We start from the raw sequence: 18,871 nt of genomic DNA, 5'->3' as shown, positions 1-18,871 counted from the left end.
AGCATCACAAAATGTTCTCATAGCTCTTTCTTGTTTTGGAATAAAAGACATGCATGTTTTATCTTAGCCACATTCCATTCTGAAAGAAAAAAAAAAAAATCATATTCCAAGTCGACTCATTTGCTCATGCTGTATTCAAACTTTGCCTCAAGGGATTTTGAGCAAGGAGCATTGTAGCAGTGCCCTGCTTTCGTTTGGATCCAAATCAGTTTTGAAATGGAAGTAGCTTTCCAAAAGGCTAAGAATACATCTCAGAATGGAAAAGGACTGAGCCGAACAATTTTACGTTTCCTACTTACTAATTCAACTATCTATTATTAAAAAAAAAAATTAAAAAAAATGGTGCATTAATATTGAACTTCATTGGCTTACAGATGAATGGCTATATGTTATTAATACTTTATTTTTTCAAGAAATCCTTAGATTTTTCAAGATTTTCCTTAGACTAGGCAGGTGCTTGGAGGCTTTCTTGTCTAGGAAGCTGAAATGAAGTAAATACAGGCCAACATGATATTCAATACCTTTTTAAAGTAATAATGCAATACTTTTGTCAAAGCAAATAGGCTTTAAATCATAACCAGATCACCACAATCAGCAAAAAGCTTTTGAAATAGCCAAACAGTCTCAACCTGTTGGATGAATGCTTAGGCTTTACATAATAATTTAATTATAATACAACATGTTCTTGCTAGTTTTGAAATGAGTTAACCTAGTTGTTTGAAAGTTCCCTGTATAATTTTAAACCATTTCAGTTAAGCACCATCTTGGCTCCTATTCAAAATGAGCATTTCCTATCATTTTTTCCTGTACTTGCCTTGCTCATATATTTTCCCAATGATTTATTGTTAAAGATCAACTGCGTAGCCCTGGAGCTGATAGCATAGAGTGAGCGGTATGACACCGGTAGGGCCATGAACAAGATCAAGTGCATCCACTAACAGCTATCCCAGACGCAAGCTGCAGAACTGTTTCTACCAGCCTTGAAGTCTTTCACATCATTAAATGACACCTTTCAAGAACCCTTGCTTCTTCTTTTTTTCTTTTTTTTTTTTAAAGTGCCACTATGTAAGTGAATGCAAGGTGGACGAAACCACCTGAAAGAGAGGTTACATTCCAAACTGCTAAGAGCAGGCGACCGTTCACGGTAACATTTTTAGAGGTTTCTCATTTTTATCGTACTGGTACACAAACATTTTGATGCAGTGGGAGTTGGCAGGCGAAATCCAGGGGCTGCTCGTGATCGAGAAATTGTGATTGGTGTGGAACTGCACTGGCTGCTTCTGGCATCTAAAGAAAGCTTTTAGCATTGCAGCGGCCATTGTGCGAAACCTTTTGCTAATGAAACAGTACAGGAAGAAGTTAATTGCAGTGTTCAGCAGCGCTAACATGTTGGCAACATCTGATATAATATGCATCAACCAGCTATTACTGATAGGAGACACATAGAGATGGTAAAGAATCATAATTATCCTGGGTGCCCAAAGGACAGCAAAAATGGAGGTGATGGTGAACAGAATGGCAGTGGTTTTCCCCGTGGAATATCCTCTCAGCCGAAAATTGCTTTTTCGCCTGAGTTTGTATACAATGATTGAATTTAAAATGAAGAAAATGGAACAGGGGACCAGGTAAACAGTGAAGCAATGGAACCAAATGAGAATGTGATGCACAGAGGTGCTAACATAGTCTGCGTTCCAAATATTTGGCCACCAGTAGTAAGGGATGCTGGTTAAGACACAGGTGATATAAACAGTCACGATGACTTTCCGAGTACGAGCTGGGAAGGAAACCGTGTGATATCGGAGTGGGTGGCACACAGCTATGTACCGATCAATCGTCAGCGGTACCGTTATCCAAATGGAAGTGTGAATGGAAGCAAACTCCAGGACTTCGATGATTTTGTCCAGGATGTGAGGCATCTGCTTGTTTAAGATGAAATCCTCCAGCAAAAAGTCGACAAAGACGATAAGGAAAAGGACCAGTATGTCGGCAGCTGCCAGAGCCAGAAGGTAGTTGTAGGAGGATTTTTGCCTGCGAGCCACCAGCTGAGATAGGATGATCACCGTCAAGATGTTAGCTGTGGAGATAGGACACAGTCAGATACACACAAAGATATGACTCCCTACTATTTATAAAATAGTAAAACACCCACCCACCAATTGTGTCTACCTAAAGTTTGTGCCCAGTGACTAATGGAACTGTTAATACCTCTATCAAATAGGCCTCAAAATCCCAATGGATCACTGCTCCAAAGGGAAGAGTACTCTCCCATTAGTCACGATAATTGGCCCCTTGCCCGGAAAAATGCGGGAGAAGAAAAAACTCCCTTCAATAAGGAAGGAAAAGTTTTCTGGCCCCCCCAAAATGAACCCCAAAAGTCACTGGACACAAATTTCTTGTGTTCGAGAGTTACTAAACTTCATAGTAGTATTCCAAAAAGAGGTTACTTAACTTTAAAGCAGTACATCAATGTCCAAATCCGCTGCTTTCCTGCAAATCAATCATTGATTGCAATCCACAATGCTCTCCAAATCAAATGTTGATTATAATCCACAATTCTCTCAACAAGAGACCTTGCCAAGACCTTGTTTCGCAAGTTGCTGCATCAGGAGAATGAACTCTATCTCAAACTGCAGCAACTTGCGACACAAGGTCTTGGCAAGGTCTCTTGCTGAGAGAATTGCTATGAAGTTTAGTAACTCTCAAATACAAGAAATTTGTGTCCAGTGACTTTTATGAGCTCTTGCACCAGTTCGGTAATTTGGCCAGAGAATATTTTCTTCTTTATACAAGGGAGTGCTTTCTTTTCCAGTGTTTTTCTGACAAGGGGCCAATGATAATAATCGTGACTCTAATGGGAGCAGTGACTCTAATGGAGCAGTGATCCATTGGGATTTTGGTGCCTAACTTTAGGCGTCTTTAGGCATGGTGATATAGCTGAATTAACGCAGAACATATTTACCCTCTGCCCCAGGCACACTAAGGCCCTGATTCTGCAAAATGCGTCTAAAGTTAGGCATCGTTTCGACGTCAAAGACAAGCGTCCTTTGTAGAGTCTCGCTCAGCACTGGTAGATATTAAGGCTCTTAAATGGCTTATTAACCAATCAGTTTGGACATTTAAGTCACACTCAGCATTAGGCATGATTTAGGCGCCCTTTATAGAATCAGGGCCTAAGTGCTAAAAAATATTTTTTAGGTGCACTGTATTTATGCCAGGGTTTTCTTGGCCTAAGTGCCTAAGCCTAAGTTAGACGCACAATGGCACCTAAATCAAAAACAGGTACCTAACTTGAAAGCACGCTCATGATCTACTCGATGTCTGCTTTTAGGTGGGTGCTCTGGACTAGGCACCTACTTTTTTTTATAGAATTACATTTTTTTGAGTTAGGTGCCTATCAATTAAGTCCAATTAACAGCAAGTATGAGATGTTATTGACGCCAATTAAGCCTATTAATCGATTACATTAGGCACCTAACATTCAACGAACTTTATAGAATTTGGGGATAAATTTTATGCTTAGGGCCTGATTCTCTGCATAAGACCCCAAAAATTGGCACTGACTGGAACAGTACTTCTTGTGATTCTATAAAAGGTATGTGCACCTTATAGAATTGCGCTAAGTGCCAGTGTATGTCATTAGTTTTAGGCACATCTATTTAGGTCAGGGAAAACCAGGCCTAAATGCTTTGCGCCTACATTGTGCAAGGCATTGGGCATATTCTATAACACTGTGCATAAATTTTAGGAACGCCCACAATCCACTGATGCTCCTCCCCTGGCCACACCCTTTCTTCAGATTTATGCATTGGAAATGATATGCACCACTTTACAGAATGTATCTACCAAGTTGTGCGCATAACTTCTAATTAACGTCAATTAGTGTCAATTAATAGGTGTTAATGTGCAATTATTGGCACCCATTAGGCTTCTTAAACAATTAAGTCGTGCGTGCAAATTGGCTGTTTGCACCAATTTGTACGCACAACTAAAGGCGTCACATACAGAATTTGGGATAATGTGCACGTAAGTTATAAAATAATGTCAGTTATATGTAGAATTTAATAATTAGCTTCTAATTGGAAATGACAACCAATTATTGCCTGTAATTGGTATTAATTAGCACTTTACTGCCCCTAGTTGGGATTCTACAAATTGAGCATACAAATGTATAATGTGCAACTGTAAGGGGGGGCCGTGACCTGGGAAGGGCATGGTAGAGTCAGGGACGTGCCTAGCACATATATGCATGGGTTATAGACCCACTTAACTGACAGAGCTAGTGTAAATGCTTGTATCTGTAGTGGGAGACCAATGATACTTCTGACCATTGGATTCATTTTCAAAAAGATAGACGTCCAAAAGACAGCATAAACCAACACTTGCTAAACGCCTATATGTGCTTGCACAATCTGGCACCCAAACATCTCGTCAAGAGCATTCTGCCACGGGTTCCGCCAAGTTCCTTCAATCAGAGTTACAAATTCCATCGGTCAGGCAGCTGAAATTAACAGTATGTTCCATTGTATAGAGCCTAAGGCAGTGGTCTTAAACTCAAACCCTTTGCAGGGCCACATTTTGGATTTTTAGGGACTTGGAGGGCCTCAGAAAAAATTGTTAATGTCTTATTATAGAAATGACAATTTTGCATGAGATAAAACTCTTTATAGTTTATAAATCTTTCCTTTTGGCTAAGTCTTAATAATAATATTGTCATTTATAGCTAAAAAGACATATGATCAAGAAACTGTTTCATTTTACTTTTGTGATTATGATAAACACACTGAGGGCCTCAAAATAGTACCTGGCGGGCCACATGTGGCCCCCCAGGCTGCGAGTTTGAGACCAGTGGCCTAAGGAATGGAATAAGCTTCCAGAGTATATACAGAAAGACAAGGTTTAGGACTGTGTTATTAATAATAAGGAGAAGAAGATAATAAGGCGCAGGTCGCCTCGGTATTTTATGGTTTGTACTTCTTGTATAAAGGGAGTTTTGTAGGGGGGGTTTTGTATTATGGGGGTATGTATGGTTGATGGTGCATGTAATGTTTAATGTAATGTTATAGCTTTGTACGTACGTTTGTAACCTGCCCTGGGTAAGGACAGGATATAAATGAATAAACAAACAAACTTGGATGCCTTACTGGTCAATCCGTCCAAGTGGGCATTCTCAAAACAGACTTTCTAGACATCTCTTCTGGTTGTTTTGTCTCCAGCGCATCCAAATCTTAAGGGGGGCATTTTAGAGGTGTAGAGGTGTGTTTTTGGGTGGGCTTAGGGCAGGCTTAGGACTTGGACGTTCGTCAGGCATTATCAAACCTTTAACAAAAGGTCCTGGGAGGGGGGAGGGTTTAAAAGATGTTTGGAGCTGGATCTGTTTTAAAAGCATCTAAATGCTATAAAGCTGCCCAAACTAACCAGATGACCACTGGAGGGATTAAGGCATACTCCCCTTCCTCCCCCAGTGGTTGCCGACCCCTCTCCCACCACCCAAAGATGTTAACATTCCAGCCTTTATTAGGAAGGGGTGCTGAAAAGTTCTCAGCCTGAGCAGCTTCAGATGTTAACACAGATATTTGAGCCCAGAGAGCAGAGATTACTTCAGTGAATTTCACTTACAAGTTCCAGGTACAGATGTTACCATATCTTGCTTATATTCATGGTGAGCCCTCCAAAACCTACTGTACCTACATTAAGATAACACCTACAGGCATAAGGGCTATTGTTTTGGTGTACACCAGTCTCAAACTGGTGGCCTGGGGGCCACATGCGGCCCGCCAGGTACTATTTTGAGGCCCTCGATATGTTTATCATACTCACAAAAGTAAAATAAAACAATTTCTTGATCATATGTCTCTTCAGCTATAAATGACAATATTATTATTAAGACTTAGCCAAAAGGAAAGATTTATAAACTATAAAGAGTTTTACCTCATGCAAAATTGTCATTTCTTTAATAAGACATTAACTATTTTTTTCTGAGGCCCTCCAAGTACCTACAAATCCAAAATGTGGCCCTACAGTACCCCCTAGAATGCCCATCTACATTGCTGGCTCTCTGTGAACAGTTCGCAAAGAATACTGGCTAGTTTGAGGTCTAAAAAACTTTATTTTGTGCGCATTTATATTTGAAAATGGCTAAAAAAAGATAGACGTACTAATGACCAAAACATTACATTAGAGATTTCTATTCCACCATTGCCTTGCGGTTCAAGGCGGATTACAAAAGAATTACAAAAAACGTACTACATGAAGAAGATGTCTGGTAATTTCTAAAGGAGATAAGGAGTAGATCTACGTCTACATAGAGCATTAAAAAAAAAGATAGACATCTTGCTGTTTTGAGACTGGACATTTTCTCTACCGGACGTCCTATCGAAAATGTCCCTCCATGAGTAGTTCATTGTAAACACTCTTTGCACGTAGTTCATGACAGAGGATCACCCTGCGCCCTCCTCTCTGCCCCTTCCGTTCCAACCCCCCCTCGCTCTTTCCATGCCCCCGCACCATACTTATGCCCTCCCTTCTCACCCCCATACCTCTTTAAATCTTCACCAGCACGAGCAGTTTCATCAGCCTGCTGACGTTGGCTTTCTCTCTGATGTCACTTCCTGGCCCCACGACCTGGAAGTGATTTCAGAGGGAGCCAGGCCAGCGTGATCAGCAGCCTAAAGTAGGTGCTCACATTGGTGAAGATTTTAAAGAGGTACTGGGGGGGGGGGAAGAAGGGAGGACGCGAGCATGGCATGGGAGGGCATAGAGGCATGTTTTGCATGTATTTTTTTCTGAACGATTGAAGGTACTGTGCTGGGCTTTTATTTATATTGAGGCATTTAGCTCCCATCACTGTGAAGTTAGTTGACTCGTATAACAGTGATGTATCTAAAGGAAGGCACGCAGCTTTGGACTTATCACTAATAATAAAACCCTAAGCGTGCATACGCACTCCTACCTGCGTGATCCGTGCTCTGTAGCAATGTGGCTTTGAATGCGCAGTAGAAGGAGTCAGCGGTGGTTTCTTCTGCACATGCAGAGGCATCTTAAGTAGGGACGCCCTCACTCCGTCTAACACAGTGCGGCCCGCGGTCTGGCCAGCTCCCTTACAGTCCCTTGCTGAAGTTATTTTTAAGTTCAAAGCTGCCGTGGCAGCTCCTCTCAAGAGCCACACCTGCGTCGGAAGCCTCTCTGACATCTCTGTGAGAGGAGCCGCCGCAGCAGCTTTAAACTCAAAAATAACTTCGTCAAGGGACTGTAAGGGAGCTAGCCAAAAACAAACAGAAATGCTGCTGCACAGGGAAGTGGAGGGGGAGGGATTGCTGCTGCACAGGGAAATGGGGTGGGGGGGAGAGAAATGCTGCTGCTGCACAGGGAAATGAAGGGGGAGGGAATGCTGCTGCTGCACAGGGAAGTAGGGGGGAGGGAAATGCTGCTGGTGAGAAATGGGGGCTGGGGCTGGAGGCTGAAAGGGAAAAGATGGAAGAAGGGGGCAGGGGGGGGGTTAAAAATGGGTTTGGAGCTGGGGCTGAAAATAAGGGACATGTGAGGGAAGGAGATTTTACTAGCACCCGTTAATGTAACAGGCTTAAACACTAGTAATTCTATAAAGGCAATTACATGCATAATTGTCAATGTAGAATTCCCATGTAGGGGTAAATTCTATATATAACTAGCACAAGAAAAGGATATTAAAGATCACAACTGTAATACTTAGCCCATCAGATAAGACCTTTAACTGTGAATCGAAACATATCACTACGTTGGGAGATAAAAAGGATCCCAGTAACCATAACCCAGCGCACATAGAACTACAGTGCATGCGATACCTGGTCGATGGTATCTTTCACTGATCCTTGGAAAAAGCTCCCACTGAACATCACATCTCGAATTGGATTATCAAAATTAGCACGTTGCGCCTCAATGCATCTGTGTCATTTTGTGTTCAATTTAAAAATCTTTAAACTAGTCCAGCAAGGTCTTTATGCCAGCATGCCTGAAAGTCTTCAGTTACTTGATACAGAGAGATCGCACAGTGGGGTCCTTTTACGAAGGAGCGCTAAAGATTAGCGCGCGCTAAATGCCAAGGCGCCCATTATAGTCTATGGGCGCCTTAGCATATAGTGTGCGCAAATTTTTAGCATGCGCTAAATTGATTAGTGCACCTTAGTAAAAGGATTCTAGTGTGCGGTATGTATGAACTAAAAAAAAATCCTGCTTTTCTACTGCTGGACCTGTTCTGTGGAATGCCAAGACTGGCACTTTAAGGTTTTGTCAAAATTTGTTGCAGTTCAGAAAACTGCTAGTTAGTGGCCAATTATCAGTGCCAATTGGCTTGTTAAAACAATTAAGATGCACATGTAATTTGGCTGCGCAGCCAAATTCACACAACTTTAATCGTCATATATAGAATCTGGGGGTTTGTGTGCATCATCCCAGTGCCTAGGTGTAGGTGACCTTTTGAGAATTGCCTCTGTGAAGTAATAATATTGTGCTATAACTTAGCCCACTAAGCTGTATTTAGACTAGCAGATTCAAAGGTGTAAGCAGATGAGGAACAATGTTTTCCTATGGCCATGTGCAGCTCTAAAAAGGAGTCAGCTATCTCCACACACTAGAAAAGCAGCCAGGAGAAAAGGGGTGGGGGGTGGGGCAAGAGCATACAACAATGCACTCTGGGATCCTTTTAAAACTGCTGTTTATTTGAATGGTTGAATGGGGGAGGGGGTGTTAAATGGTGTACATACATTAAAAAAAACCCCATGCACATCCATTGTTTTATTCCGCTGACCTAAGTGGAACTAAAGTATGCAAGCTATAAATTCTAGTTGGGTGCCATCAACTCACGTTCAAGTCCTAGTGACTCGATGAATTACAGGTCTAAAGAGAGATCGGTTTTGTGCTACTCTAGTAAGATTCTCCAGCATCACCCCCATGGTTGTTTTCAATATGTCCAGCCATCTGATCTTCCCAAACATGAAGTCCTTCTCCAATGATCTTTCTCTTCTGACAGTATGACCAAAATAAGACAGTCGTAACTCCATCATTTGGGCTTGATCTCTTCCAGAATCAATTTGTTAGTTCTTTTGGTAGTCCAAGGCATGCATAAGATCCTTCTCCAACACCATAGCTCAAATGAGTCAGTCTTCTTTCTGTCTTGTTTTCATGGTGTCCAGCTTTCACATCCGTAATTGACCACTGAGAAAATGAGTGCATGGACAAGTCTGATTGTCATTTGGAGTGTTATTTCCTTGCTTGCGTGTGTGGGTCCTCGGGAGTGGAATAAGCTTCCAGGATATTTATGACAGCAAACAAGTTTGAGTAGTTTTAAGAAAATGTTGAAGAAGTACCTCTTTTATAAGGTGAAATATGAGACCTGGATTTATAGTTTTTTGATGCGAGGCACTGGTAGCCTCTATGTAATTTTAGGAGGCTTTACATTATCACTATTATGTTTTATTCATGTTCGATTTGTTGTACTGTATGTGATTTTGTTTGTGTATGTTCTCTATTGTGACCCGCCTTGGGAAAGGTGGGGCATAAATAAATACAAATACGTTGTCGAGATCCTTCTTAGAATTCAAATAAATTCTACATGTGCTGTTATCCAAGTAAAAGAGCAACAATTGTCAAACAGACCTAGTTACCAAATGGGAAAAATCCTTTTGCAAATGGGGCCATTCCTGAAGCTTTTATCTGTGTTCTCTGATTTTTGACAGTAGAGCACCCCGGTTTTTGTGCTTAGATGGTTCCTACAGCATCTGCTTTCCATTTCTAATTTGACTTCTATATAGAATTTTCAGCTATGCATCAGATGCCCTCTCTCCTTCACTCAGGGTGTTTAACGGCGCAGGTTCATGTCCCCTTGGTAGAAAGCTTTAGGCCACCCATTGTAATTACCCTGCTCTGACCGCAGGAAAACCTATCACTCACATTAATCCACATTAAATCACAGTTGAAATAAAACACCCCAGGCGACGAAAAGATTTCAGCTCTCTGCAGAAACTGATGAACTTGCACCTATAATGTTTTCTCCAAAATTGTTTGGGTTGTGAAAAAAAAAAAAAATCACTCTTTACAATGGCTTGAAAATGTTCCATCCATCATCACCCAATCTTTCCTGAAAGAAAGTACCGTGGCTGTGTTTCTCTGTGTGTCCCACTTTTTTTTTTTTTTGCCTCAGCAACAGAAATGGTTAGCACCGTACTGGAAAGACTGACATTTCAGAGGGCCTGCTCAGCAAATCACTGTTCCCTCCAAGCTGAGCGGGAGTCCTCCAGAGTCTTGCTAGTGGGGGGTGCTGTTGCACTATCACATTTTCAATATTAAGGGACAGGCCAGTGGCATAGCGAGAGTGACAGGCGCCTTGGGTGGTGGCGCCCCTCCACTACCCCCATCTGCTCTTTCCCTGTCCCCTCCTGCCACACGTGCATACCCTTTTCCTTCCCTCATACCTCCTTAACTCTTCCGGCATGAGCAACCCCAACCTGCTGCTTGCACCAGCACTGGCTCTTCCTCTGATGCCACTTCCTAGGTGCAGGTTATAACGAAGAGCGGTATATAAATACCCTAGTCACTTTCAGTTCATTTGAAAAGTATCCAGTTTCCAAACTCTAGTTGCTAACCAACGTGGTCAGGAGAGGATCAACAAAACTGTCCATTTTTCTCAACAAATATGGGCTACAAACGTCCACTCCTGACCTTGCTGGCCCACTAGATTGGATCTCCTCCTCAGTTTCACTCACAACTTCAAAACTGTCCCAATTGTTATCCCAAAAAATGGTAGAAGATTTTAGCATTACATTTGGCATATCTGACTGGAAAAAGCACTGACAATTTATGTACAGTTATTAGAACATGAAAGAAAGTATTGAAGTCGTGGCATTGTCCTTTCAAACGTTGCATAGAAATCTTCAAAGACAAGTGAAGCCCGGGGCTTTTCAGAGCTGCTTATCGTTCTTAATTTTCATAAAACGAGCAAAGCCTTTTACATTTGAATGCACGGTGCTGTTCTCACAGACAAAAGGTGTTCTGAACCTTTGCATCAGATCTGCATTTCAGGATTCTTCACCCCATACAAACGGTAGAATTTCGTTAAGTAAAGACACATAATTGCCAGCTGGAAGCAGATAGAAGTCAGATGCCTGTTAGTATTGTCATTCGATAAATTAAATTGGAGAACTCCTTGAATAGATCATTTACCGGGGAACAGATGTGTTTAGAATGCAGCATCTGTACAGCTATTGAGCAGCTCACATGTCCATAAGAAATTCTTGCTGACACCTCAGTCAGGGGCAATTGTAAGCAATTTCAGGGAATCTGATTGAAAGAACATGTGTTTCATGTAATTGTTCACTGTATACTGTACGTACTGTGATATACTTTAGATATAATGTGATATATTACTATTACTCACTATTCACTCACCCATCATCCAAAGATGTCAAACGAAAAAAACTTTATGATAACCTAATAGCCTCCAAAGCAGCTAAACTGGACAGACAAATCACCACTGTTATCTTCGACTACAGACTACAAAGCCTTCAGGAGAGACATTAAAACCATACTCTTCAAAAAACACATAAAACCTATCCAGCACAACCAATTCCAACCCAATATCCAACACTCTATTTACCCTTAGATCTCTCTAATACTCTTCTATCTACCAAACGTTATCTAAAACCCATAATTCACCCTATTCTTATCTCCTAAAGACCTCCACTTCCCTTTGGTAACTCTTTACCCAATATATATTACCTTAAAATTCTATGTCATCGCTTATTCTATTCCTTCAAATTTTGAATGTAATTTTTGTTTTAGTTTGGATGTAATCCGCCTTGAACCGCAAGGTAATGGCGGAATAGAAATCACTAATATATAGCAGTGTATCACAAACTGTGTGCCGTGGCAAGATTCTGGGTGTGCCGTGTAAGATACGAGTCTGTCACTGCCGGCACCAGCGCCTCTCCTCCTCTCTGTCCCCTCCCCCCCCTTGGCGATAGAGGGATTTCCAAAACCCAGCTGTTTTGTTTGGGCTTTGGAAAGCCCCTGAGCTCAAGGCCATGTCTGGAGGGCCTCTGATCATGCACGGACATCAATGTGATATAATTATATTTATTTAAGGGATGGGAAGGAGGTTTTGTTATAGATAATTATATAGCAGTGATCACACAGGATGTGGACTTGAAGTAACATATACCGTAAGACATGGGGGATGCCACTGCTTGCCCTGTATTGGTAGCATGGAATGTTGCTACACCTTGGGTTTTGGCCAGGTACTAGTGACCTGGATTGACCACCATGAGAATGGGCTACTGGGCTTGATGGATCATTGGTCTGACCCAGTAAGGCTATTCTTATGGTCTTCTAGGAGGTCCTTTGAACTGAATCCTTTGGTCTATATATTATATATCACCCTCCTAGAGGTTTAAGTGTGGGTGTGTTGATAGTTGGTAAAAAGTTTGAGTGAGCTGTTAGCATTAGTTTGCAAATTAAAAATAAAAGCAGTATTTTTTGATTATCCATTAACCCCTATTCTCGGGAACAAGTTTAGTACGGGGTGGATATGTATTTATGAAGATCCGAATTTCTTGTACGTTTGAAAAACCCAAATAGTAGCATTCTGGAACCCCAGATAGTCGCAGCATTCCATGCCACCGATCCAAGGCAAGCAGTGGCTTCTCTCATGTCTGTCTCACTGCAGTTTATGGACTTTTCCTCCAGGAACTTGTCCAAGCCTTTTTCAAAACCAGCTACCAGGTTATTTCATTTATTTTTGCCGCTGCAAAGAAGGTAGTCAGGTCAGGTCAGCTCAGAGGGCACTGGGCTGTGATGCAGAGGAGATATATTCTTGTTCACAATTTCTGCAGGTTTTCAAATGTCACAGAATTGAGCAGTTTGTACTCAAGTTAATAACAGGTACGGCTGGATTGCTGCCAACGCAAGGAAAAAAAAAAGGGCTCCCATGTACCCAAAATATAATATTAAATTTATAGCCATTTCTTTTACAAACTGGAGAAGCGACAGCGAAGAAAGGAGGGTGGTGGGGATTAGTGGAGGAGGGGGTTTAGTGGCAGGAGGGAAGGTTGGAGGGAGTTCAGAGTAGCAAATATAAGATCATCAGTTGGAAGCTTATTTTCTGCAGCCTTTACAGAATGTCCTTGATAAAATAAAGTGAACTCACACTAAAGATGGCACTATTTAAATCTGTTTCATTTATGGTTGGGAATCATATAAAACATAAGAACATAAGAAATGCCTGCACCGGATCAGACCTTGGGTCCATCTAGTTCGGCGATCCGCACATGCGGAGGCCCAGCCAGGCCTACCCTGGCGAATACCTTAGTTATTCGTATTCCTCAATGTGGCTTTCAAGAAGATGTGCATCCAACTTGCCCTTAAATCCTTGTCTCCAATACTTTACCCAACCTCCAAAATATCCAGCATTCCCCTCCGTAGAATTACAAATTGTTAAACATACTCTCATATATTTCAAATGTAACAAAATGTGGCCTATGGTACACCTCCTCCACCCTTAGTAGTTTCAATATTGGTGGGAATACCGGTGTTTTCATTCCTCATTGGCTCACATTCTGTTTTTGCAATTATTTAAGTAAACCTTTTAAAAACTTTTTAACTTTTTTATCCACCGTGCTCTTTTTAGAAGTTTCCTTGAGATTATTCTATTTAAAAATGTTCAAATAAGTTGTATACTTAGCTTATCATGCTACTGGGTTACATGATCCAATGGTTTGCAAACTCACATATAAAGAATTGGACTGAAAACAGTCTATTGTCTTTAAACATGTGAGCAAAGAACACCGCAGACAAGCTGAAGTAGCAAAAAAAATGCTCATCTGCAGTAACCATTATCTCTCTCCTTATTGGCTAAGTCTCTTAACATTTGCATCTCCTCTTCCTATAGGCTAAGGCTCTTTACACCTGCATTGTGATGTCATAGAACTTTATGGTTATAGAAACATGATGGCAGATAAAGGCCAAATGGCTTATCTAGTCTGCTCAACAAAGAAAAATGGGAAGACCCAATAATCCACAGTGAAAACAATCCACTGATGAAAACAAAAACAAAAAACTGTGGATACAGATGTTCTGGAGACAATTTATTATACACTGACATATAAAAACATGAAAATTCAATTTAAAAAGTACAATGATAAAAAATACAGTGGTAAAAATCCAACCGGACCCTACACGGTCCGTGTTTCGGCGAACACGCCTTCCTCCAATGGTTTGCAAACTCACATATAAAGAACTGGACTGAAAACAGTCTATTGTCTTTAAACATGTGAGCAAAGAACACCGCAGACAAGCTACTTCAATGGTGTTCTTTGTTCACATGTTTAAAGACAATAGACTGTTTTCAGTCCAATTCTTTATATGTGAGTTTGCAAACCATTGGACCTCTGAGGAAGGCGTGTTCGCCGAAACACGGATCGTGTAGGGGCCGGTTGGATTTTTATCACTATATGTTTTATCATTGCACTTTTTAAATTGAATTTTCATGTTTTCATATGTCAGTGTATAATAAATTATCTCCAGAACATCTGTATCCACAGTTTTTTGTTTTTTTTTCATCGGTTAAGTAAATGGAGGCCCAGTGAAGGAAAGAGACTTGACTGAGATTACACAAAGAGTGCCAGATGTACTAAAAGGTTTCTCCCATTTTGTCTCTTCAAGTTTCTTCATATTGTTTTGTATGAAATCTATCCTTACAAACAGGGTGAGGTCCATGGGGACTTTGAACCCTGGCAAGTTACAAAAGGAAAAAAGGAAGAACAAAAATCTCCACCAAAACTCAGATGATAAAAGCAGCAGTGACTAAGAAGAGGGATGTGAAGTTACTCAGGTGTCCACCACAAAAAACAGGTTTAGGAATTGTTCCAAAATGACAACAAAAAGTTTCAAAATGTTCACAGTGGCCAAATTATCACCCCCTGGTTCCTCTCTTTGCCTGTGGGGCGCATAATTGAAACTTAAATACCTCTAAAAACCTGCCCAAGTCAGCACTTGGACGATCGAAAAGACAGGTCGTCCAAGTGCCAATAATCTAAACGACATTTTGGACATATCCGGGGACATTTTAAGCCTCTGAATCCCGCTGTGCGCTCAGAGCTGAAAGGGGCGTTTTTGGAGGAGTGGTTAGGGTGGGATGTGGGACAACCTAGACTTAGTCATTCTGCAGAGATAATCAAAGGTTTGACGAGACTGCCTAGATGAAACTTATACATTGTGAGTTAGACGATGTAAAGACAGGTATAAGTGCCCAAAAGGTATCGAAAGTGATCAAATAACCACTGCAGAGACAAAGTAAAATCCCATATACACTCCCCCCGTGTTCACTGACCCCCCCTCCCCAAAGGTCAGAATAAAAACGTACATACCTGCCTCTGGAACATCAGCACCTGGCATTGGAAAGTCTAGTAGAGCTGCACAGGGGTGGCTTAAGTAGTCTGAGGGGATGGGCTGGTGAACCATAGAGAGGAGGACCCAGGCCCATAAGCCACTCTAACCACTACATTCATGGTGGGAAATGTGAGCCCACCAACCCCCCAAAACCCTACTGTACTGCCATATAGGTGCCACCTGCAGCCATAAGAGCTATTGGGGTTGCAGACAGGTGGTTATAGTGCATTTTGGGGGGCTCACCATAACCTATAAGGGAGTTCTGGTGAGATGTTTACGTGGCACCCTTTTGTGTGAAGTTCACAGCAGTAAGGTTGCCCACTGCTCTGTTGCCATGTTTGGATGGCCAGTCCATCACAATACTGATCCCTCCCACATCCAAAAGGTCTTGTTCTGGGCAATTAGGACTTGGATGAATTTTTGGTCAAGAATGTTGTATAAAGATAGACATAGTGGCGATCTGGACGATCAAAAGCCCGGACGTACAGCTAGACGATTTTCGAAAAATAGAAGTTTAGACATACTTTTCGAGAATGGACATTTTACCGGTGCCGTCTTTGGGCGACTAGCCCAAATCGGACTCAGACGTTGCTTTTGATTATGGCCCTCCACGCATATCTGCTTTTTTGCCCTGTATCACATAGCTCCTTTGGATTTCCACTCCCCAAGTGCGTCACTCTGAACTTCTTTACATTAAATTGTCAACATTAGACAATGTTTCTAAAGTTTACACATCAGTTCTCGTGTTGTCTACTCTCTCTGGGGTTCAAGTTCAGCTTCAAGTTCAATTTTATTTCATATGCCATCTATGCACTCACTAAGTGGTTTACAATGAAATGTTTAAATTTTTAAATGAGGTGGGGAGGGAAGGATGGACAAACTGAATGTAACACAACTATAAACAAAAAGACAAGAACACTGAACATATGTACACAATAGGAAAAAAGGGTACGATGGGAAAAGTTACAATTACAATAAATGGAAAAAACGAAAAGAAGGGTAAATGACACAGGGGAGGGAGGGAGGGGAGGGAAGGGAGGGAGGGAAGGGTGAATCTCCACCAGGGAAACAGCTGGATCATTACTGCTAATCAGAGTGATTATTAGAAAAAGTTGCATTGGCTCCCGATGGAGGCTCGTGTCCTGTTTAAGTTGGGCTGTCTTTGTTATAAGGTTATGTATGGCACTGCTCTGTTCTATATGGTCAATAGATTTTCTATAGCATCGCATAAACATAGCAGAAGATCTCACACCCTATTTACTTTTCCTTCCGTACAGGGTTGTAAAAGCAAGAAATTTTTTTATCATACTTTAGCATTTCAAGCAGCTTCCCACGATAAAGAATTTCGATCGTTATTGCTTACAGCTTCTTCTTATAAACAATTTAGAACTCAGTTGAAAACCTATCTTTTCTCAAAATACTTGGTCAAATAACTCTTCTTGTTCTTCATATTTGTTTATTACTTATAATCTTTTGTAAACCGCGTTGAACTTATGGTTACGTGGTTAAGAAGCATGACGTTATGTTATGTATATAATCTGGTCCCCCAGCCCACAAGACTATAAATCCTCCTCCCTTTCCAGAATGATTCCCCACTCCCTGTGATACATGTAGCTTCCCACCCTGGGCCTGCTTTATCCCTGTGGTCCTAGGTGTGTGTGGGGGGGGGAGGGGGAGATGGGGGCAGGAGTAAAGCCCACAAGCTCTTGCCCATTGCGGTTGCCTCTTGCAAAATATCTGCTGGAACTTCCCGTTGGTGCTCACTGTACTTGTGTAGTACCGAGAGGTTGCCACAAGAGGTCGCAGTAGCCATTTCAGGAGGCAGCCACAAGGGACAAAAGTGAGTGTGCTTTACTCCTGTCACCATCACCCCCACTAGGACCATCAGGGATACAGGTAGGCCCAGAAGGTTCGTTCGGGTAAGGGGTGGAGGGTTTACAGCCTGGGAGAGGGGGTAGGAAGTAGGGAGGCTTTGTTATTTTTCTGTTTTGGAATCTTAAGGCTACAAAGCTGAGGCTTAATGCTTTGTTAACAGGGCTGGCTAAAGTCATAATGAGTTCCCTCCTGTACCCTCCTCAATCACAAACTCTCCTCCTGAAGGCTCTCCCATATTTGGTCTCAGCTGAACCCCCTCCCCCTCATTCAAGCCCCACCCAGGTTTCCTCAATTTCATGCCCCTACCCAGAAAGTTCAGTCAGCAAAAGCCTTAGTGATTCTTTCCCCCCCCCCCCCAACTAATTTGAAAATCCCTGGTCAGAAGTGACCCCAGTCTTTGCTGTCCCCCTGACACAAGATTTGCTCACTCCTTTTGGGACTGTTAGACCATACAAGCTTTTTGGCAGTGCATCGTCCATTACCTCCAGGGCTTATTTCGGGGTCCCATTTCGGGTACTGTAGAGAACTTGGTTTTAGATCTCCCTGGGGCTTTCCGCGGCCTCCCCAAGGGGGGTCCCCAATGGTGTCATAGGGTATGTCTCCTTGCTCATAAGTGCATTTTGCAATCCTGGACTGTTTCGGAGCCTCCCTCCTATTGGACTTGGAGATCCCTGGTACATACTTTGGCCACCTGGGAGGCCTGAGAGGCGATTGGTTGCCCTCGACGGTGGCACAGCTACCTGCTGATTTGGGGAGCCCATCTGGATTCCTTACCTCCTAGAGGCCGTAGCCTCCTTTTGAATCCTCTTGCCTAGCTTTGCTAGTGTTCCACGTGCTTGCTCCCATGGTCAGTCACTGCCTGTCCCCCTTTTTTTTTTTGGGGGGGGTTCCTCCTGACGTAGCCCAAGAGCCACAAGAGTATGGGCCTTTGGCATTCGGGAGACCTTTTGGTCATCTTTTGAATATTTTCTGGAGGAGGACCCTGGGGGGAGGGAGGAGGTTGTACTGGGGGTTTTTTGGTGGTTAGGTAGGGTGGGGGAGGTGGGGGGCTGAAAATTGTGTATTGTTGGATGTTGATTCCTTTGATCTTGTTGTATTTCACGTTCACAATAACAAAGATTTGAACATAAAATGGTGCCAGGCACCAACTCCCTGTGGTAATCTCAATCTGAAGTACAAGGGGGGTGCTGAAAAGTTCGCAGCTCAACCAACGAACTTCCTAAATTCTGAGCGTTATTTTGCCACTGTAGCTGAAAAGAGTGTTATTTTATTTTGTTAAGTGCCAATTTGCAGAAACAAAATTCTTTCTTTTGACATTGTTTCAAAACAGTGTTGCATAAAACATACATTAAGAACATAAAAATTGCCATATTGGGACAGACCGAAAGTCCATCAAGGCAGTATCCTGTTTTCAACAGTGGCCAATCCAGGTCCCAGTACCTGGCAGAAATCTGTAGCAACATTCCAGAGCTGAGATTGTGATGTCATAATGCCTCATTCCACCAATGCCTAAGAGCCAACCTCATCAGTGATGTCACAATGGCTTGACTGTGCTATACGTGGCTCACATAAGAATTGATGT

At 42.1% G+C, this 18,871-nt stretch overlaps 1 protein-coding gene across 1 annotated transcript in view; it reads right to left on the bottom strand.

Annotated features, from left to right (window-relative positions):
- Positions 1-1,139: 1,139 nt before the first annotated feature.
- The window catches only part of GPR139 (G protein-coupled receptor 139), a 55,443-nt gene continuing 37,711 nt past the window's right edge, over positions 1,140-18,871 (bottom strand). The window contains exon 2 of the mRNA XM_033962984.1: positions 1,140-2,074. Coding sequence (XP_033818875.1) covers positions 1,140-2,074 — 935 coding nt within the window. The remainder of the gene's footprint in view (positions 2,075-18,871) is intronic.

Source organism: Geotrypetes seraphini, chromosome 11 (assembly GCF_902459505.1).
Source record: "Geotrypetes seraphini chromosome 11, aGeoSer1.1, whole genome shotgun sequence".
NCBI classification, from domain to species: Eukaryota; Metazoa; Chordata; class Amphibia; order Gymnophiona; family Dermophiidae; genus Geotrypetes; species Geotrypetes seraphini.
The sequence above is the reverse complement of the archived record's forward strand: the minus strand, read 5'-3'. Positions and strand labels throughout refer to the sequence as shown.